General features: G+C 41.9%; 1 protein-coding gene across 3 annotated transcripts in view; it reads left to right on the forward strand.

Annotated features, from left to right (window-relative positions):
- The window catches only part of UNC5C (unc-5 netrin receptor C), a 312,921-nt gene that overhangs the window by 251,776 nt on the left and 37,439 nt on the right, over positions 1–23,706 (forward strand). For 2 of the 3 annotated variants that reach the window (XM_083571132.1, XM_083571131.1), the window contains exons 8-11: positions 10,165–10,221; positions 13,333–13,524; positions 15,885–16,229; positions 18,184–18,271. In XM_083571132.1, the coding sequence (XP_083427258.1) occupies positions 10,165–10,221; positions 13,333–13,524; positions 15,885–16,229; positions 18,184–18,271 (682 nt within the window). The remainder of the gene's footprint in view (positions 1–10,164; positions 10,222–13,332; positions 13,525–15,884; positions 16,230–18,183; positions 18,272–23,706) is intronic. The other variant, XM_083571133.1, reaches the window with a different exon arrangement.

A 23,706-nucleotide genomic window follows, 5' to 3' on the forward strand; every position in this document is an offset into this window, starting at 1 on the left:
CTGGAAGAGTTCATTTATTTACCTCTACATGTGCCATATTTTCATGTGCATTAAACATCAACAGTTTAGAAAAACCAGTGTATCAGGATTGCGTAGAAAGAGATAACTGTGGAGTTAATAAAATGAAAACTGTAGGGATGACCCAGTGCATAGTCTGAATTTTATATATATATATATATATATATATGTGTGTGTGTGTGTGTGTGTGTGTGTGTGTGTGTGTGTGTGTATGTATATAAACTGAGCACTGGTGTCACCCCACCAACCTGTTGTGGAGAGAACTTTGGATCTAGAGTGATCAAGCACCTCCAAACAAAGAGCTACTTCCTCCCTAGACCTCATTGTTGGACCCCTGTGGTTACTTGTAGGAAAAGCAATTTTCACGTATAAAATAGTAAATTATTCCTAAGCAGGAGAATAAGGCTGCAGTCCTAAGCATACTTTCTACATGCAAAATAAACTTTGCATATATACGAGCCTTATTCAGGCATTCCATGTTTATGCACAGCATGAGGCAGAGGGGTAGCATCGGGGGCTGCAAAGAGAGGCAAAAGTGTTCACCAAAATTGTTCAGAGCGAGGACAAAGCTTTCTGCCCTAACTCTGAATTGGCTTAGTGATGTCATGTAACCAAATCTGATTTGTCTTCATGGGATTGCAACATAATCACTTCAGCTGAATAATATCCTTGACTAATAGTAGTATGCTATGAGTAGGGGGGGGACGCAGGTGGCGCTGTGGGTTAAACCACAGAGCCTAGGACTTGCCGATCAGAAGGTCAGCGGTTCGAATCCCCGCGACAGGGTGAGCTCCCATTGCTCAGTCCCTGCTCCTGCCAACCTAGCAGTTCGAAAGCACGTCAAAGTGCAAGTAGATAAATAGGTAACACTCCGGCGGGGAGGTAAACAGTGTTTCTGTGTGCTGCTCTGGTTCGCCAGAAGCGGCTTAGTCATGCTGGCCACATGACCCGGAATCTGTACACCGGCTCCTTTGGCCAATAAAGTGAGATAAGCGTCGCAACCCCAGAGTCGGTCACAACTGGACCTAATGGTCAGGGGTCCCTTTACCTTTATGAGTGGGGGGGGGGAACAGATCAGTTCACACCATGAAGTATTTTATCAACTTCAGAGGAATATATTATTATTTTTTTATGTCATGGATCTGTAGCTTCACTGCAGTCCACTTCTGTTGAAATTGCCACCTGTCCTTCAGTGGTGGACCTTGGGCTCTCAAATTTCAGTGGTGCCCTGTGCTACACTAAAATTTTGCCATCCCCATCTCTCACACACTGTTCTACATCATTATTACGGCACCCCCTGTGTGTGAGTCAGCTGATGGGACATTCCAGGATCCAATCAGAAGCTGGGATACTCTACTTAAATCAGGAGGGTTGAGCAGTATGGGAACCCCAAGGCAGGAGGAATCCAAAATGGAGACTGACTGAAGGTGGGGGACAGACAACCAGGTGGGAAGGGAGTTTAGAATCAAGTAGCTACAAAGAAAGAAGAGCAAAGGAGAAAGACACAGAGAGAGAGAGCGAGAGAGGAGTCTCTTTCTATTCATACTGATAAGACAGGACAGAATAGAGAGATGACAATAAAAATTGTGAAATCCAAGATTTTAATGGTGCTGGGCTTAGGCACAAGTATGCCCTAGGTCATCCACCCAAGCAGCCACAAAAGATTGCAGCAAACCCTGCAGTGTCAGTCTCAGTTATATCTCAGTTGCAGGTTGGAGGGCTGTGCTGAGAGAGAGTAGTTTGCGTGTTCAGACCTTTAAACCTCCCCCTTAAATAAATTCAGACAAGACTCAAATTTTGGTTTGGTTTTTGGCAGAATTTAGGCCACAACTTTATTGATTACAGCAAGTAAGTGGTTGCATAGGCTCTGGTTCAACTAGCTCCCTGCACTGTTGCAGGTAGCACTGACCCAGGGCACCAGCATAGGTCAGCCTAGCGTGAACACCTGGATAAGCGGAAAGCCGGAAACAGGCTATCTCTGCCACCCAAATGCCCCCCTGGACCTAGGCACGGGCACAACCCCCTCACAGGGGTTGACCAAACCATTGAGTCCCTGGATTCCTTTAGCAGAATACCCTTCACATAGGGATGGCGAGAGCATTCTCCCATCCCTATCACATGAACCAGTGCCTATGTGCAATCTTACAAGTTGTGACGATTTGCTACGCGGCAGGCGAAACACAAATGGCATCAGCCAAGTGGGGGAAATTCCTGCTGTGCCCCTGTCCCAACGACAGACGACGGCATAGCAAGGTCAAGCGCACAGCCCTAAATATAGGGAGAGGTGGGCAGGTGTTCCGATGCACGCACCGAAAGAGGAAGTTCTGGGTCACATGCATAGGTATATAGGTCCCTTGATCCATTTAGCTTGCGTCCCATTGACCTGATTGAACCCAGCATCAAGGGACCTACCAATTGGCTGTTGTGGCTATTCAATTAAACCCACCCACAACACAGGGTTTAGTTACCAGGTCTCTCTGCAACATGTGTCCTCTTTAAGGGAGGACCCGATTTACAGCAAGCCTGCAATGTTAAAAATGCTAATACTGTATGTCAGAGATGAGACTGAGACTAGTCCAGATTCCCATTCCAAAATACCACTCAGGTTGCAGCAAAGGTTAATCTAGGTGAACTACTGCTTCAGTCTTCCTTGCTGGCCAAATTAAACCCTTAGTTGCATGAAGAAGCCTAATGCTCCACTAACTAGCATGCAGACTGGTAGCACTTTAAAATGTGCGAATACTTTTTTAAAACATGCATCCAAGTTAGAGCAGGGAGTCCTGTTTATGATGCTGTTTTTTGTTTGCTTTTTCAGTGGGTAACACACATGAACACACACACACATACCAGGGGAACAGGCTGCTTGCCCATAAATCCTGAGCTATGGATTTAGTCATAGCTCTCCAGGAGCTGCTCTCTCTATGTTTTGCACATTGACCTCCAAGCTGTTCCTTGAGGGGAAAGAAAGGTTAATTTAACAACTCTGTCTTTTGTGTTGTAGTAATGTTACAGCACAATGTTAATCTGGCAACACACATAGCCCTGCATAATTAAGTGGTCATGTCAGGCCTTTCCTATGCAATATGTGTTCAGATTCCCTCTGTGCTTATTTTAAAAGTTATAATGGATTATAGATCATGATATTAGTGATGTGAACCTATCACGCCCTTGAGCAGATTAGCTGGCAGTAAGCAAAAAAGAAGGCTTTTGCTGTTGTTTTGTTGTTGTTGTTTTAAAAAAGCAAAAAATAAAATAGTTTTCTTGGAAGATCATCACAGTGAAACCCTCTTGAGTGCACACAAAGGAATTAAATGAGCCTTTGTATTAAAATGGAATAAGTCACTCTGAATATACCTGCCTATCTGCATAATCACATTCCCAACCATCCAGATGCAAAGCACATGCACACAGGGGCTTTCTGCACTTGATATGGCACTCAAGCACTAAATTATATGCAGGAAAGCATTCATGCAAACAAAGATCCGTGGGGGCAACATGTTTCTGTACTAACATAATTTACTTCTGTGTCAGGGCTGCCTTATTGGGCCAGGTCCACAATCTACTACCCCCTCTGTTGTGTGGACACTTGTGTGATAGTGGTTGAAGAAGGTAGACATGGGAAGGTATTAGATAAAGACGTTGTAACACTGGTCCATCTAGTTCAAGGGTGGAGAACTTCCCCCTCTCAGCAGGTGAAAATTTTATCATCCCTAACCATCATGGACCAAATGATGCCAGTTGATGTCATAATGATGTCAGGTGATGAGCCTCTTTGAAGGCACACTGGCTGCAGAAGGAGGGAGTAGTTTCATTTCAAACGTCTGATGAAGCTGCTTTTCCTTCATTTTAGCAGCAATACTCTTCCTGCTCCTGGTGCAAAGTCCACTCGACCTGTGCATCAGTTGATGGGTCATGGAAGCACATCTGGCTCCAGCAAAGGAGCACTCAGGAGCTCACTTTAAGCTCCCAGGTTCCTTTGAAGCAACATTGATACCTGCCCTACACTTGACATCACAGATGACATCAGGTGTGCGGCAGGTGGGTGTGGTTTGCCAAGAAAGTGTTGGTGGACCAATTTGGGCCCCCTTCCAGGCTGAATTTAGCCCATGGACTGGAGATTACACACCACAATCTAGCCCAATGCTACCTATGACCGGCAGTCATCCTCCCAGGTTTTTAACAGAATTCTATCCCAGTTATGCATTGAATTGCCAGGGATTGAGCCTGGGACCTTTTGCATACAAAGCCTATGCTGTCAGTACTGCTGAGCTGATCTATGTGGCTTTTAGGAATCAGATGCACTAAATGAATGCGAACTTGTACACAGTGGTGAAGGAAGGCTCTCCAGCACCCAGGGCAGGGTGTCGAGGGGTGGGGCAAACCGTCCACAGGGGCAGGGCAAACCACCCGGCGGCACATCTGTGGCGCCGATAAGGACAGCGCCACTCAAGCAGCTTACGGACAGCGCTCGAGTGGCACCCTTCGTTCCGGAGGTCCGTTTTTATCCTGAGGTGTGCTTTTGCTAATGGGGCCTCCGGCATGTGATTTTCGTTCGCATCCTGGGGCAAAGTTCACAACCAGGAGCAGCTACTTCCAGGTTAGCAGAGCTCGTAACCAGAAGCGTTCGTAACCAGAGGTACCACTGTAAATTCAAATGCATGCATGTAAAATTTCCCTACTGGGTATCAAAGATAGAAGAGGGAATAATATGAGCCAGATAGCAGCCTAAGTCTGTACCATCTAGTTTTTTTTAAAAAAAGCTGATATAACATTATGGTCATAAGTAAATGGTATAGCAGTGTCTCTATAGCTAAAACAGATTATGGAAAAATCCATGCAGAATCTACTAAAGAGGATGGGTAGGTCTAGTGTGCTTTAGAACTTGATTTATTGAAATTTGACTACACTAAATAAAAGATTACTCAGCTCAGGTTCTGGTCCCCAAGACAGACTTTTAGAATGAACAGCAGCTATCCTGCATGCCACATAAATCTTACAAAACTTAATATAAGATGTTAATAAAAATGTTAAAAAATCCTACTAGGAGTTACCTTGAAAACATTGTCCATTCTATCTTTCTGCAGCCCATAGAGCTCTATAATAAATTAATAATAATAAATTTTTATTTATACCCCGCCCTTCCCAGTTTAAAAACCGGACTCAGGGCGGCTAACAGCAAATATAAAACATTGATTAAAATGCAACTTAAAAATAGCATAAAATACAAAATAAAATGCAGCATCAATAAATCAATGAAATTCAAAAATTCAGGGATCAGTGAACTTTGTCACAGGACAAATGCTTTCATAGAATAAGAAATGAAACACATTGAAGTTTTAAAAATGAAAACAAATGCACGTTGGAATGATTTGCCCCCACCTTGCACACACCTAGTTTTCACTGGGAGAGTTTCTTTTCAGTGGTTACCAGAAAGAAATAGCCCCCCCCAATAATGTGAGCTTTTTCTTGTGATACTTCAGTGCTGCATTTTGTGCCAAATTTTGCTATGCTTGAGGTCAAACTAGACATGATTGCTAAATAATTCTATGCATTTAAAGTTCAGTTTTTAAAAAAATGCAAATATCAGATTGGGGGAGGAGCTGATAATTATTGGAAATGCAGCAGACATAAGCAATAAAGTTAACTTTCATCTTAGGACTGAATGAGGGTTAAATTCCTCTTCCACAAGCACCTGTGATACCTATAATTACCAGCCTCCAACACTCCAAACTAATTTTTTTTTAATCGGTGCCTGCAAAGGTGAGAATTGGAAATGGAAATACTATTTCATGAATGGACGTCTGCTGGTGTGACATTGGATGTCAACCTGCATATTAAATGCCAAGAGGCATTTAAGTTTCTGGTTAATTTGGCTTACTAGGAGGAAAAACCCCTAATATAATCTCCGTCATGACTTGCTTCTCGCTCATGAGATTTCACTGCAAGTACTTGAGGCCTATGTTGGGTGTGCTGGTCACAGCCACACCACAATTTCTATATTGCTTTGACCATCATGCCATTTTCACTATGAGCTCTCAGTGTTACAAAGCTGAGAACTGGAAGTGGAGCCAAAAATGGATTTTAGAAAAATCATTGTCAGTATTGGGAGGAGGAGGAGGGGGGGACCCATAAATGATAATGGAAGTTTCAACAGAGCCTTAAGTCTAGCTGTGCCCTACTTTTTCCTTCCTAAAACTGGAATGAATAATTCCCACCCCTCCAAATAATTTGAGATGTTCATTTAAATGCAAGGAAGAAACTAAGTGTCGAACTAACAGCACTTTAACTATTCCTACAGTAAACACACAAGAAGTTAGCAACAAACACTGATAGAACCTTTGAAAATATTTTTTTTTTGTTTTGTTTCATCAAAAGCCACTTGAGGCATCTTAAATTACTTTCCCCCCCCTCAAAGCAAGTTACCGACTATGACACCAGCTGCTCCAGGCACAGATCAACAGAGCCAGCAACTATTGTGGAGTCAAATTCAGCAGCACTTTTTTCTACATTTACCCTAGTAAAGAAATGTGGCAATGATAGTTGAAGTCCCTCAGGTACTTGCCATGCCGCATTGCTGATACTGTGAGCAAAATAGATCAAGGAGGAGAGACTACAAATCCCTGCTTTGCACTGTTCTCACTTTGAAGCTGGGAGAAAAGTCATTTTTCATTATTGCAGGTACTAATCTCAGCAGATTTGCCTCATTATCTGAAGAAAATGTCCTTTCTTATTATATGGAAGATCAGATTGCCAAGCATTAAAAAAAAAAAAAAAACCCTAAAGAGAGATGGCCAGGCTCACATCTTATGAAGCAGTTGACACCAAACACTGATTGTTTGTGTCCCCCAAATAATTTCCTTGCCCCTCCCAAACCCATTAATATTCTGAATTAAAATGTAATTTCAGAAAGGTGCTAAAGTTTCTGATTTAAAGTAAATTCCTATTATCAAAAGTGTTTGTGTATAAACAGTTGCGAGGGGTGTTATGTTAATCACCCATGAGCATTTTTACAAAATGCCTGCGTTCAGTTGATACGTATAAACAACATACACTGAAGTAGAGTTATTTCTTCCTAATGACACAGAGCAAAATCACCATTTACACTTAATGGTAGTGGTTTGTGCTACATGGTCACCCCACCCTTAGTCTTATGTTGAGCTTGCATCATGAGATCTGACATTAGTTGACCACTCAAGTGCTGGGTAGCTCTCAGCCAAATGTGTGAGCTGACCTCCCTGAAAATGGAAGGGGTCAATCCAGTCTGCTATGTTTAGAGCACAGAGGGATTTACATGGGGCATCCTATATCGTTGTGTTGCCACCTTTCCCTGTGGCACATGCATGTGGATATTCAGAGCATCAGACCACTATAGGGAATTAGAGACTTGTGCATAACTCCCACTGAGTGCCCATGCACAAACTCTAACAGTGGAGAGCTGAATCAAGGCTTTCTTTGGCCTTGTGGAATTGTTCTGCATGTGGGCACTGGGCCTGTGGTGTGCTGGATTGAGCTCAAGGTATTATAGCTGAATTGACGTAGGATTACTCTGCAATGGTTCTTTCATAAGGCAATACATCACTTCACATTACAGTCAATGGCTAGTGAACAGGACTTTGTGAACTATCTGGCTGCCACGTTGATGGTTTCCACATGTTGCACACCCCTAATAAAAACCTAAGGGCTCTGCTGGATCAGGCCAATGGCCCATGTTGTCCACCATCCTGTTCTAACAGCAGCCAACTAGATGCCTATGGGAAGCCTACAAGCAGGACTTGAGTGCAACAGCACTCTCCCCACATGTGATTCCCAGCGACTGAGATTCAGAGACATACTGCCTCTCACACTGGAGGTATTATATGGCCATCATGCCTATTAGATATTGATAACCTTATCCTCGATGAATTTGTCCATTCCCTTTGGAAGCTATTCAAGTTGGCACCTTGTGCGGGAGTAATGTGAATCAGCTAGGAATCTGAAAGCAAATCTAAGTTATGGAATGGTTCAGCCTTTTCATTAATAAGAAGCCAAACCCAATAACAGGAAGTATGTATGGAAAGAGACAAAACCCAGCCATTAACATTCAATCTACTGAGAGTTTGGAAGCAACTCTTGGGTCTCATAGTGATCTGATTTCACTCTGTCACCCTTGTGGCACTATCACCCTTGGAACGTAGGAAGCCGTTTATACCGAGTCAGGCCATTGGTCCATCCAACTCAGTATTGTCAACACTGACTGACACTAGTTCTCCAGTGTGTCAGACAGGCTTCCTTCCCAGCCATAGCTAAAGATGCTGTGCATTGAACCTCAGACCTTTTGCATGCAAACCATGTGCTCTGCCATTGAGCCACAGCCTTTGAGCTTTTGCTTTTCTGCAGTATTGACTGGGAAATAGAATTATTAGCACAGGTGAAAGGGTCAGAGTGTAAAGTTGAGAAGCCAAGTCCTTTCTTTTGTCCACTTTGCTTATTTCCACTAACATATTCATGGTGGTCTGAGGCTGAAAATGGTGGACTGTTATGGGATTGCAAGTGATAGTCATGAAAACACATGCCTGAGAAGTGTGGCCAAAGCTAAAAAGGCGTCTACAATGTGCTTGTTTCATAAAGCTTATACAAAACTTGCTTGTAAAAAACCTCAAAGCAAGAAAAGATAAAACAATAAATTCAAGAAAAAGTCATAACCAAACAAACAAAAGTTAAAATACTAAAACATTTTACAGTTACATCAACTTTCTAAGCATTTGGTTTGACTTACCTAAACAAGAATGTTTTAGCAGGTGACAAAAAGAGTACAGTGAAGGTTACTGCTTGATCTCTATAGACAGGGAACTCAGAAGATACGTCTAGCCACATAAAATCTTAATTCTTACATATTGCAGTATCTTTTACAGTTCCTTTACCTTACACAAAACACCATGTCCTCCATTTAGTATTGCTTTGTTTGAATTGCTTCTTGATCCACACATTTGAAGTTGCATAGGCCCATATTTTAGAGTCCAGGAGTTGAGATGTACATGTAGAAATGGTAGCAACTTCTAGCAGTCTTCAGACATTTTATTTCCCACATGCCCAACATTGCAGTGTTTTTCTGCCTAGGCACAGGGTGTGTTTTTTTGTGAACACAAGTGGAGCCAAATTCACTCTAGCTGGTGCCCTGATCCTAATCATGTTTGCCTGGGAGTAAGTCCTACTGGTCTCAGCAGGAACTTAATTCCAAATAATCATGTCTGTATTGGCACAAAGTAACAACAACAACAGCTTTTCTCTGTCACAGGAACCACAGGGCAGATTGCCTAGAAGCATTGAATTATCACAGGAAATCAGGAAGAAAGTCACTTTTCTTGCTATTTGTCTCTAGGATAAAAAATGTGAATTGTGCAATGATTTTGTCAATATTACACAAAGCCTTCAAAATCTAAAATAAATTACTTTACAATCTCAAGGCTCCTATTGATTTTCTAATGATCTCAAATGGAACACATTCCATTTCCAACTCTCTGGCAAATTGCTTGCTCCCTGGAGAATTCCTATTGGATTTCTATTAAAGGGGAGGTTAAAACCATTCCCCGGAAATCTAGGGGAAAGGGGGGGCAGGGGGAATGAGGCTTTTGCATGGGCTGAGCTCTCTGTAAATGGGTATTTAACCTCTGACCAATGACGGCAGGTCTCTTTCAGTTCTATTAGGCCAACAGCAAGCTACTATAATTAAATAAAAAAAACTGTTTAGAGCCCCACTGAACATGTCCTGGGAATTAAAGCATATGGCAAGGATTGGGGGGAAGAAGACTTTCCATATGCTAATGACCCTTGATGTCTGAAATAAATTAGATCCATTAGAGTTTATGCTCAATAAAAGAAAGACTTTAAGCACTCCAAAGTTAGTGACTCGAGACCGATTTTTGGCTCTGAAATTCAATCTGCCTACTTATTAATTCTTAGTGAGGCTCCTGAGCAGACAGGAGATGCAAAATTATAATAGTGTGCTGAATCAGAATTTTAAAGTACCATGGGTTTCCTTTCCTTTTCCTTTTTTTTCTTTTTGAATTAAACCATTCTTCATGTGTTGTTTGGTTTTTTTGTTTTTTGTTTTTAAAAAAGCTCCCTTTGTTAATTTGATTTTGTTCCCATCTTTTTTTTCTTTTAAAGGTTTCATTTACCCTATTTCAACTGAACAGAGAACCCAGAATGAATATGGATTGTCTTGTAAGTGTTGTTTGATATTATGTTCTTAGATACCAATTTCCTACTCCCAAGATTTACTTTCAGCCTAACTTGTATGTGTTTTGCTAGCTTTAAAGAGGTGTATTGGCTGCTACATTAAAGAAACCAATGTAGATAATGGGATGAGAAAAGGACAACAGGAAAACATGTGGAAGCGAGAGACTGAGAGGAGTGTATTCAGATCCCCACAGAAGCCGGGGAACAGGAAGCATAACATGGCTGCATACATGTGATTAGTATTAAGGAAGAGAAACTTGCAAGAGGGAATATATGGTTGGCAGATTTTGCTTCTACTCTTGTTTGAGAAGGCTGAATAAAATAAGTGGCAACATTTGCAAAATGGAGCCTTTAAATTCCATTAGCACAGAGTAAATTGAACTTGATCATTCCTTCTTGGAGATTTCTCCATTTTTAGCTGTGTAGCTACGACTCTGTTGGGGAGTTTAAAGGAAGCAAAGAACAAAAAAAGTGTGTTTTCCTCTCTCTCTCTCTCTCTCTCTCTCTCTCTCTCTCTCTCTCTCTTTTAGAAAAGTGTTATCTTTATACAGAAAGAATGCAAAGTGGCTTGCTAAAAAAATTGTTGATGTGTTTGTATTTCCTAATCTTAGCCTGCTTGAAAATAATAATGGTGGGATTTTTGTCCCTCTCTACATCAAAACTCTGCATCAAATTTGTGTTACATACTTAAGCCTTTTGGAAAGATACCTTGAGGGAGTGTATGTGCAAAGAGTGGCATTAAGTATTACACTGGGATTAGCAAAGGAGATGTGTTACAAGCAGATAGTGAAAATTCTCACAAGCTGGACAGGCTCCCTTAGGAGAACTACTGAAAATCCTGGCTTGCTTTTAGAGGTTTTTATAGCACTTGAATCTGTACTGAATTCTGAGAATAAATGTAGCAAAGTGAGTAAGCTGGGGAATTCTAGCTCAGTTCAGCTGTGAACTTGGTAGGCAAACTACAGTTTCTAAGCTTTTGCCCCAATATGGAGCTAATAGTACTGTCCTATGTTACAGAGTTTTTGTAAGGGTTCATGGGATAATCTTATGTGAAACATTCTGGAGACTCAGATATGTTCTATACTTTACTTTCTTTCTTGTTGAGTCAGTATTAACTCTGCCCTTCCATTTAAAAAGTTGTCCTATACATTAAAAGTAAAAGAATCACAACAGCATAAAGCCACATTTAGAGCAGGACCATGAAGCATGATCTAGGAACACACAGAGAGACCAAACTTTTGCTGATAAGACATTGAAGTACGCAGAGCATTCTAGAGCTAGAACACATTAGCTCCAAAAGACTTTGCCACCAGTTGCCAGACACCTCACTTCAGAGGGTTGAAGAAGAACCTTCAAACATTATTAATGCATGGACAGATGCACAGGGGAGAAAGGCAGTCCTTCAGCTTGTATTACCCTGCTTTGTGCATATGGTTCAGACTCCATCCCCAGAGTTAAGTCCAGTATGTGTTTCAAGCCATGGCAACATTTCTGCTTATTCTTCTGTTATATGTAGAGTTGACTGGATTGTCACTGTCAGCCCACACTGGAGGCAGGAGAAACTCTTGAGCCTTTCCTAATTCTTTGGGCAGCTGCTGTAGGCTTCTTCTGCTTGGCAGATGGCAAACCCCTTGAATTCTGTCCATTTGCTCATAAATGTGGGAGGGGGGCTTAAATCCCAAGATCGCTTTCAAGTCAAAGTCTTGAAAAAGAGCTTTTTAAAAAATCAGTTATTTTGATATTTTATTTATTGTTGATTAGGAGCCTGTAGGAAACATTTCTTTGTCAGTTGTGTGACACTTTCCATCAGGTTCCTGGTGTGTTGCAGAGCTTCCATAATGGCTGGTCCACTCATGGCTTTAGAGCTGGCATTGGGAAGCTATGAGCTTTCAGTTGTGATTAGCTGACAATTTAGGAAATGTTCTGCTGAAGCAATCATTCCTATTGCGCTATGCATGAAAGCTGGAACCCAACACCATCTAGAGGGCCATAGGTTCCCCAGCCTTGCTTTAAAGGAAGCATACCGTGCTATTCAGCAGCAGTGTACCCACAGCCCCTTAATCATGGGAGCGCTCATGGAGCTTTCCTTGTCCCTTCAATAGAGGGGGCAATTCTCCACATATGTGGATCCTGGTGTGGATTGCTAGCTTGTTTGTGGCAGACAAGAGAGTTCTGCAGGGCCATCTCAAGCCATCTTGCTGCCTGAGGTGAAAGACAAGATGGCACCCTTCCCAATGGGACATACAGAAACCAGTTGGGTTGGCAGTTGAATCTTACTGCAGTACTGGTGAACGGAAAGTATCTTCACCTGCGATTAAGGACAGTCAGCCAGCGTAAGGGGTACAGGGCAGGCCACATGGCACTCACAACTGTGTCTCCTCCCCACCCCTCAGTATCTGCTGCCTGAAGCAGCTGCCTCACTCTGTCTAATCATAGATCCGTCCCTGAATATTTGTGTGTGTATGCAGGAGAATTCTAAACTACACAAGCAATCACAGTGAATATCTTGATGGAAACTTTGTGATTAACCGAAGACACAGTTATGTGCTCTTAAGCCCCCTTTCAGGCCATGGAATTTTGGCATATAAGTTTCCCTTAAGAAATATGCTTGATGAATATCAGATTCGGAAGATGACTGCCATTTTCCGTACTTGTTTAGTTTAAGGTTGGCTTGCTTTTTAAAAAGTGAAACATTCAATGTAAGGGCAGGGGAGGAAGAAAGAGAGTCTGTTTTATGATCACATGTCTTGATGAATTAGCATTGATAATTTCACCATGAACTGCTATGGTGAATACCTCTTTTGATTAAATTTGCCTTGTTCATCCGGTTATAAACAGTATGTTATTCTACCTCCTTACAAGAAAGAGAGAAACATAGATGAAGAATTAGAAAACAGCTATGATAATTATTTTTAATAAATATAAATATCTACTAAAAGCGGAGAGTTTTTGAAGTAGTTTTTAAATTAACCTATAAAACTGGTAGTATGCATCTGTAGGAAAGGATAGCAATGTATAAGTACGCTTTCATACATTCTTGAGACCGTAATTAATACTTTATGCTTCTCTGCCCCAACCCACCAACTTTTCCCCCAGCTGCTCCTGATTCAGATGACGTAGCTCTCTATGTCGGGATTGTGATAGCCGTGATCGTGTGCCTGGCTATTTCAGTGATCGTCGCATTATTCATCTACAGGAAGAACCACCGGGACTTTGAGTCAGATATTATAGACTCCTCAGCACTAAATGGTGGATTTCAGCCTGTTAATATCAAAGCTGCAAGGCAAGGTTAGTTTCCCTTTGGCCTTTCACATTGACCATAAAAAGACAATCTCTAGGGCCATGTGAATTACAGTACATTTCCTGAAGTCGTCCTAACACCTAGCACCCTATAAGAAATCAAAATTTATCTGTATGTATGTATGTGTATACATCTTCCTACCAGTTTTAGTGACAGCTAGTGACTTGAATGGCCATCTTTTAAAAGAGGATTAGACAACTTTATAGAGGAGAAGACTAGCAATGGCTATAATTGATATGTTCTCCTTCCACTCTTGGAGCCAGTATGCCTCTGAATACCATTTCCTAAGAACCACAAGCAGAGAGAGCACTGTTGCACTCAGGTCTTGCCCATGTGCATCTCATTGGCCTCTGTGTGAGCAGAATGCTGGACCAGATGGTCCTTTGGCCTCATCCACCAAATCACTGAATTGGAAGGACCATGAGGATCATCTGCTCCAATCCCCTGCAGTGTCCTCCCATGTTTTACTCAACACAGGACTTGAACCCACAACCCTGATATTAAAAGTCTCATGCTCTACCGACTGAGCTATCCAATAAGGTTTTCATTTTGTTATATGTATTTGTTTCCTGGGACAAGTGCTAAAAGGCAGGTCATGTAATTATGGATCAACAATTAATCAACAGGATGAAGACAGAATGTAGGTTTTCACTGAATGCTATCAATTTACCTTCCCTTATCTTCCATAATCCCATTTTAAACCTATTAGTCTCCCTTTCATTGTGGCAAATCTAGATGGTAAGTCTCTTCAATCAGGAGTCTGTTTTTGGTACAGGGTTTGGAGACACCAGGACCAAATCCAGCCTCAGATCATTCAACCTGCAGCCTTCAGTAGTACAGCCCAGGGGGGTGGGAAATATATTGATGATATAAATTGACCCTTAGGCTTGATTGTGCTCATAAATATTTGTGGCTATGATGCTTCAGAAAATGAAGGCATGTAAGCCTCTTGGCACTTGATGAAAAGCACTTGCTGAGGCTGCAATTCTTTTTTTCTTTAAAGAAATCATATTTTGCAAATTAAAGTTAAATCAAGTTGGAAGTAAACGTAGCCAGAGTTTTGTCCAAGGCAGAAGATTAGCAGAGCTGCAGTTTGGTTGCCAAGGATTCATTTAAATCATTGCTGCAGAAGACACTCAAGAAGATGCCACAGGCAACAATTCAGTCCTGACTAGGAATGATAAAGTACATGATTTCATAGTTATTTGGAATTCTCTGTTTCCTTTTCCTGTTCCATTTGGTTGCATAGGCTGATGTTTTGCAGTCAGCATTTTGCATGAAAAGTATGACAGAGAACATTTCCTTCAGAGAAATTTGGAGTTGGACTCCAGTTGCCATGACTATAGCCTTATCAACTGTTGCCCTCTGTCCAGTACTTTAAATCCAGTCCTGACTTATTGCTCCATCACCACCATCATTATTAAACATTTACTGGTACACTTACTTCTATACTATAGAAATCTCATATAACCAGACAAAGTGCATATGAACCAGGCACTTTCAAACTTGCGTCAAAATTAGTACTGAGGGGAGAGAATCTGCATTCAGAAACACAATTATAAATAACGAAGCATACTTGGCAGGAGCTGAAAGAAAAATAATTCTGAGTTTCACACTTCAAAACTTTACTAATATTTTGGCATGAATTTGGGGTTTCATTATTGCTAGCTGTTGGGCTTCATGAAGAGAAATACAGTTTTCAGAATTCTGAGCTTGGGTTCTGCTGCTAAAACCAATATTAAAAGTTATGGGATTTGTCTAGTCTTGGGTTTTTGGAGCTTTGCTGACCTAATGCAAACAAATTATTGGTTTTCAGAGACTTGGTAGAGTAATAGGGATGTTCATTTTTTCCTGAATTGCATTAGTCTCCTTTCAAACAGGCTTTGGAGTTGTTGCAGTTTTTGAAATATTCTTTGACTTGTATAGTAAAAAGAGGAACTCTTTAAGGTTAGAGAGATACTTTCCTTTATTTTCATTATTTCCAGTGGTATGTTCAATTAGAATGAATTTTCCTTTTAACCTGTTGACAAAAACAAGGATGTGAATCATATGGATCCAGCTAAAAGCCAGTGATTATCACCTCTCATTACATCAAGTAAGGAATAGCAACTTTTTTTCCCTAGACAAGCAGTCTTCTCTATGTCTCCATGTAAATCAGGGTTGCCTAAACTGGTGTTCTCAACATCTGGAGAGCATCGTATTAGCTACCCTTGATATAGATATTCATCCTGGATTTCATCTGCCACAAAGCCACATTATTTTTTTAACTCCAGCCAATATTGCACCTAGTAAAGAGTATATCTTATGCCTAATCATTTCCATATTACTTTTCTTTTTATTAACACAGACCTCCTAGCTGTGCCTCCAGACCTCACTTCTGCTGCAGCCATGTACAGAGGCCCCGTCTACGCTTTGCATGATGTGTCAGATAAAATACCAATGACCAACTCACCCATTCTTGATCCACTTCCCAACTTGAAGATCAAGGTGTACAACAATTCGGGTGCAGTCACTCCACAGGATGAGCTGTCCGACTTTTCGTCCAAACTCTCCCCGCAGATCACTCAATCCTTGCTGGATAACGAAGCATTAAACATTAAAAACCAAAGTCTTGCACGGCAGACAGACCCATCATGCACTGCTTTTAGCACCTTTAACTCTCTTGGAGGTCATCTGATTGTACCAAATTCAGGTAAGTCACTTCAAATACAGTAGTTGGTTTTTTAAAATTTATTTTTAAAACTGACTGATGTGTCCAAAAATATGGTTTAAAGTGTGTGTGTGTGCACACGCACGCACGTGTGCGCACGCACACACACACACATACCCCAGCAAATAAAATTATTTAGGTCACTCTTGGAAATCTATATCTTCTGTGTTTAGACCAAAGAGTGCTTTCTCCAATTTGGGTTTATTCAGCTATTACACATATTTGCTCCCCAAAGCCCTGGCCTTCTTTAGCAGAAAATTGCAAAGCTCTGAGTCATTGCCTTCAGAAGCACTGGCCTCTCAACTTCCATGTGTGAAGTGGGATTCAGAACCCTTGACCTTTTCTTTCATGCAGCACCAAAAGACAAACCAACCTTCAAGGCAGAAAGCCTCACTTTTGGCACTAGACATAAAAGGACAAATTAATTACAAAACAATTTAGACATTCCAACTTTCAGTTTGCTGTAAACACTATGGATAGAAAGGAAGATCCTTAGAATACGAAGATTTTTATTTTTCTCGTCGCAGATTCCAGTGCAAAGCATTGCTCTTGCCGCATTGAACCCCTCAATACATATGTGTTTTCGTATTTGAAAGTTATTGTGCAATATTTAGGGGTTTCAAATAGGGAAAGTTCTTTTTCCAGGATTATAATGGTCATTTTCAGAAGTACGTATAAATGCACACAGAGCATTGCAAAGGAAGGGTTTCTAGCTGTATAGGGGGAACTCATTGTGTATTTAACAAAATGCATACGGGCTCTCAGGAATTATCACAAATGTGTGTAGCTCTGGGGTGGAGTATGCTACCACAATGCCACCACCCCACGCTTCCTATGTGTCCATTGCCCTCATTTAGAACATCTGAAAAAGGGTAGCCTGGATAGCTCAGTAGGTTAGAGCATGGCGCTGATAACACCAAGGTTGTAGGCTCAATCCCTGTATGGGACAGCTGCATGTTCCTGCATTGCAGGGACTAGAGGAACCTCAGGGTCCCTTCCAACTCTATGATTTTATAATTCTGTGATATTCCACACTGATTTAAGGAAGGTCATGGAAAGAAAGCTTCCCTTCCCCTTCCCCCCAGCCAAAAAAACGTCCTGAACAAACATAGGGAAATGCATAGGAAGTTACTTTATACAGAGTCAGAGCAATGGCTAGCTCAATACTGCCATAGGCAGTGGTTCTCCAGTTGTCCCATCCCAACCTGAAGGAAGCAGGGATTGAACTTGGGATCTTCTGCAAGAAAGCAGAAGCTCTATCTGTTTGTTATAGTTCTTCTCCTGAACATGAGATAAGGGAGGGGTGGGGCTGGGAGGCAAGGGGTTGCTGAACATTTATGAAACTTTCCTTCCATTAACTTCCTTAATTTATTTTAGGATCTGGTTTGGAGTGATTCCTAACTCCCCATGCCCTATTCAACAATATTCAGGACTGACTACCACATCTAAATGGTAGATGGTGACCAGATAAACTGATATCTTTTGGGCGGCAGAAAAAAAAATGTTCCTGTTGTTTCATGGGGCAATGCTTTGCTGGCCTTTCTAAAAGTTTAATTAAATGAGAATTGCCAAGGGAAATGATCCCATTACTACTGTTTGGAATAGTAGATGTAATTGTTGTTTCCCCCTCCTTCATTTTTACAATGTAAGCAACAGAGCAGCCATCTGCTTGTTCCTTAAATAAAACAAAAAGGGAGGGGGAAAACACCCCCTTTTCCGACTCCTTCATTGCTGGAGACAAGCGGAAGAGGCATCAGCAAGTAATAAACTGCCAGGTAAAAGCATCAAGATAGCCATAAAGCACCCTGCTTTGAGTGGGATTTTGGCATGCAGAGCCATGTGTTCCCGAGCTTCTTCCTCAAAAGGTCAGCCTGCCTTTCTTTTCCACTCTTTATTTTATCTGCTTTTCTCTCTCTCTCTTGTTGTTGTTCTGCAGGAGTAAGTTTGCTGATTCCTGCAGGGGCCGTTCCCCAGGGGAGAGTCTATGAAATGTATGTGACAGTTCACCGAAAAGAAAACATGAGGTAAAAGAAGGCTCTGCTTACGGTGCATTTGCTTTAGCGCTAATTGCAGGGATGAGGCAAAGTGTGTGAACACAGCGTTCTGATCAGCATATATCTGTATCGACACAAGACTGGAAAAGCTGCTGAGGCCACAGAATGGTTTGCAAGCAGACCCAGAAATGGAACGCCTGTGTGTGTGTGTGTGTGTGTGTTTGTAAATCTAACAAGAGTTCTCTCTCATGCAGTGTAGGAATTTGAATTTTGCAGCTACTCAGCTCTCAGGTTCATGCCAGTATTCAAGGGGTGGGGGGAAGCAGCAGCCTTGAAGGTGCTGTTCAACAGGGTTATAGCCAACTCCCTCCCACCCATCCACCTCCAAAAATTGTCACACAAAAAAACCATCAAGAGCTATGTAAGCCTGTAGCATGGCAGACCAGCATCATTCTGAAATCCATTTAGGATGGTTTATCACAATTGCACAGGGACGTGGGTGGCGCTGTGGGTTAAACCACAGAGCCTAGGACTTGCCGATCAGAAGGTCGGCAGTTCGAATCCCCGTGACAGGGTGAGCTCCCATTGCTCAGTCCCTGCTCCTGCCAACCTAGCAGTTCGAAAGCACATCAAAGTGCAAGTAGATAAATAGGTACCGCTCCGGCGGGAAGGTAAATGGTGTTTCCGTGCGCTGCTCTGGTTTGCCAGAAGCGGCTTAGTCATGCTGGCCACGTGACCCGGAAGCTGTACGCCGGCTCCCTCGGCCAATAAAGTGAGATGAGTGCCGCAACCCCAGAGTCGGTCACGATTGGACCTAATGGTCAGGGGTCCCTTTACCTTTTACCTTACACCAGTCTTGATTCTACCAGCTTCAGCTCAGCTGGAGGAGCCAGGATAAGCAAGTTCCGCCAGCATATATTAGGTTAAGCCAGGGTTGGAGACTTAATACATTTACCTTTATCACAATTGCACATTTTACAAAAACACCAGTAGAAATAATCATCAGTGGTAGTTGTCTGAGTACTGAAGTACAAGTTTGATTTTAACAATGGAAAGTTACAAGCCAAGTTCAGCACTGCAATCCTGTACTTGGAAAGAAGTCTCGTTGAGTCCAATGGGTCTGATTCCTAGGTACCTGTGCTTAAGATTGTAGCCTAAGGTAAACATGCATAAGATTGTGTTGAGAGTGTTAGAGGCGTGAGAAAATCAGGCCCTCTTTGAGCAAAGCTAATTCGCTGCAAACATGGCGTCCCATGAGCCTCACTTCAGAATACGACAAAGCAACTCTTAATAGCTCAGGCTAAAAGCAGAAATGTGTTATTCCTCCGGGCCTCCATCCCAGCTCCTTGTTTTTGCACCTCCATGCTCCAGAACTTTTATCTCTCCTTCTAATCTCCCTAGATTCATTCCGCTTGAGCTTGACAGCATTCACTCTTTGGCCAAATAATAAAGCTGCTCTTTCTGCTGGATGAAGGTTGTGGGTGTCAAAGTACTGTGAGGCCTCTCATGTGCTATCTTCCCATTAAAGCACATAAAAGCCTGAGGGTGTCAGTGAAAGTGTTAGTAAGCCATCAACATGGGAATCTAATGGTCCATATGAAATGGTAGTGTTGCTGTCAGATACTCACAGGATCTCGCTTCACTCTCCCCAAAAGGCATGTTAATGGCAAGGAAAATTCTGTAAGTTCAGCATTGTTTCAGGACTCTCTGCCATCTCAATGTAATTATGCCCACTGTTATTTCTGAGATGTCATTTTTATTTTACAAAATACTGTTGCAAAAATACATAAACAAAACTTCCCTAAATTATTATCCTTACGAATAATAGTAAGCACACCTTTCTAAACATCTTCTGAGCTGTAATGTATGTCATTACATTAATCACTTGATTAACATCAATAAAAGTATGTGTTTTGCTGTTTCAAAACTTGAGAAACAAACAACAGTCTTTGTTGTAATAATTACATCTTTGTCTTCCTTCTTTTGTTCTTTTGTTCTTACGTGTTGATTTTTCCTTAATTTCATATCAATGAAATTTATCTCCTTTCATTCTTCATTTATAGGAATTGTTCTTTCTTTACAGTACTCAGCATAAAGAAAGCTAGCTGCTGCTACTACCATATGACATAGCAATTCTTTAACATCTCTTAATTACAGATTTAAATTGCTAAGTATAATAAAAGAATGAGATATATATTCTTTCAAATTATTCTATTAATTGCTCTAGGAACCGTAAACCAGTACTTTATTAGCAAAGAGATAAGGATCAGTGCATGCTTTCCTCAAAGTAAGCCCCATGGAACACATGAATGTTATTTCTGAATAGACATGCAGAGGGTTACATTGTTAGGGAGCAATCCTGTGGCAAGTTCCACTAGGAGAAACATAGGGCTGGGCTGTCCATAACACAATGTGAAGTGGTTGCCTCTGGAACAAGATCTGGGCCCAGGGAACACACTGCTCACTGTTGGGTCATGCCCCCGCCATGCCCCGCCTCCTCCACAGCCATGCCCCCTACCACTATTCCCCTATCCCATGGAGGAGGCAGGGGCATGGCGGCAGAGGACACAGGGGAATGGCCTTAATTGGTGAAACATCCTGTGCCAGCCCTGGATAAGCAGCTTCAGCCAGCATTAAGTCTCCAACCCTGGCTTAACCCAATATATGCAGGCGGAACTTGCTTATCCTGGCTCCGCCAGCTAAGCTGAAGCTGGTAGAGTCAAGACTGGTGTAAGGTAAAGGTAAAGGGACCCCTGACCATTAGGTCCAGTCATGGCCGACTCTGGGGTTGCGGTGCTCATCTTGCTTTACTGGCCGAGGGAGACAGCGTACAGCTTCCAGGTCATGTGGCCAGCATGACTAAGCTGCTTCTGGCGAACCAGAGCTGCACACGGAAATGCCATTTACCTTCCCGCCAGAGCGGTAACTATTTATCTACTTGCACTTTGACGTGCTTTTGAACTGCTAGGTTGGCAGGAGCAGGGACCGAGCAACGGGAGCTCACCCCATCGCGGGGATTCAACCTTCTGATCGGCAAGTCCTAGGCTCTGTGGTTTAACCCACAGCGCCACCCGCGTCCCAAGACTGGTGCAAGTCTCCCCAAAAGTGGCATTTTGGGAGTGGGGTGGGACCAGAGAAGAGGGACTTAGGCTGGATCCTAACCATGTTCAGCTTGGTCACATCACCTGGCAACGCAGCAAAGAGCACTATTTTAAAGACTTTGTTTTCCCTCTATGAGGCTTAGAACCCAGCCAAACTTGAGCACATTTAAGTCCCATTCATTTAAGTGGGCAAGTAATGCATTTTATTATTATTGAATCTTTGCAAAGGTCTAGCACTATTGTGATTACCATGTGATGTTATTAAAAGCAGCTTCCAGAGCACATTTGCCATCTCTTGGTGATGGTAGTGTGCTGTGATGTGAGTGACTGGCAAACAGATACTGAAAGATATTGAAAAGGAGCAGAATATTAAAATAACATTTGTGAGATCCCTTTATGAGTCGGGAGTTGGAGAATTATTTTTTAAACACTTACCCTTTTTAAAGGAATGCATTTGACAGAATTAATTTGATCATCTTACAAGTTTTATTAGCTCACCCTAGCAGCTGTGAATAAAAAATCCAAATAATTAAAAGCCTGTACAGACATCCTCTCTGTCTCAGTTTGGATCTGTAGACAAATTGTGAATCATTTTCAGTTACTGGGAAATTTGCTCACCTTTTTCAAAATTTAAACATGGGGGAGGATAAAAGTGATAAGAATGAAATGGGAAATCCTAATTTGGAAGAAGAGGCAAAAAAAAATTAATAGAGGAAGACAGCAGTAGGAAGACAACAGAGTTTTAAATTTGAAAAGCCTTCAGTTAGCCTGACTGGAAGGGTTACCATTTGCTCTTTGTGAGTGATTCATTTCCCTCTTCTCACTCTACGCTCTTCTTTCTCCTTTTCCTTGAATATAGCTGTTGAAACTGCATGTCAGTCAAAAAGCAAGATTTCACTTTTGCAAACCAAATCGCAGAAATACTGACAGATGGCACAATCAGTTTAATGAAATCTGTATGGCACTCACCATGAGCTTAAAGTGGTCTGGTAGCATGAACTCCCCATGGGGAATCCTGAGATTTGTAGCTCACTGAGAAGGTTAGGTAGGGAATGGAATTCTCAGAAACCTTACATAAAACTACAGTTCCCAGTGTTCCTTGAGAGAGTCATGACAATTAAACTATTTTAAACCCAGTCAGTACAGTGATGCCCTTTACGATGAACAAGTAATCCAAAGCATTCATTTGCACCACCCTGGTAAGCCTTGGTTTTGCATACTGTGATGTGTGGACTAGGCTGGAGTCTTTATAGCTGATAGATATTTTGGGAGTGCAGCTTACTCCCTTCTCTGCTGGACCTTTTCTCATCCAGAATACAGAATTCCTCCATTTCTAGGTCTTGTGTGCAGGCAGTGTTATTATTTTCAACTTTTGAACCATGGCAATGACATAAAAAGAGGGAGAGAACATTTTAAAGAGCCAAGAAAAACAAGGAGGGAACAAGCAGAAAGGAATGAAGGAACTCTGGAGGGATAGGAGAATGGAGCAGCTTCAGGAAGTGCTGAGGACCATATAAAATGAGATTGGGGCCACAAGTCTATAGTTTAGGGAAGGTGGTAGGCACTTCTGGGTGACACATGAAAGTGGTATTCATGGTCAGAATTCAGCCATGCAAAAGCCAGACGTGTCTACAAATGCACACCTCTTTGTCCATCCAGAAGAGCAGGAAACATGATCAAATGATGCATTCTAACCAGGCAGAAGCACGCAAGATGAGTGCAGGCAAGGAGCAATATGGGGTATGGTGTGGGGAGAGAATGTGACCTAGAGAGGCTTGGAGAGTAACATTTGACTGCTTGGCATGAAATTCCCTGCCCCTGATCTAGAACCACCCTCTGGAGTCACTTACCAGCCTGAATTAGACAGTCACCTAATGTCAAGAAGTTTAGGTGCCCATTGAAGACGTTTGTATTGAAGATGGCTTTCCCTGAGGGTGCAACCCAGTTGCCAACGGAACATTCATTGTATATTTGCAGATATGTGGTTGTTTTCATAGAAATGATTTTATTGCTTTTAGAAGTCAAGTGTCTTGTTTTATCCTATTTTTTTTATCTTGTCTGCTGCTTCGATGACTTCCAGCCATGAGCCGGTTTATAAATCTAAAATAAAAAATACAATTAATTAAAGTTGCTCTATAGAAGCCTTCTCCAACCTGGTGCCCACCAGATGTTTTGAACTACTGGGGCTGGTGGCACATGTCGTCCAAAACATCTGAAGAGCACCAGGTTGGCAAATACTTCTATAGTTTATAGTCAACTTGAAGTTTGCTCCACTTACCAAAAAGGCTGGTGTCAGGGAACTGCCATCAGTGCCGGAGGGAGAGAGCAAAAGCCAGAGGGCTTTTGCGCAGAGAGAGTAGGAGG

The sequence above is a fragment of the Podarcis filfolensis genome (assembly GCF_964270895.1).
Source record: "Podarcis filfolensis genome assembly, chromosome: 9".
Taxonomy (NCBI): domain Eukaryota; kingdom Metazoa; phylum Chordata; class Lepidosauria; order Squamata; family Lacertidae; genus Podarcis; species Podarcis filfolensis.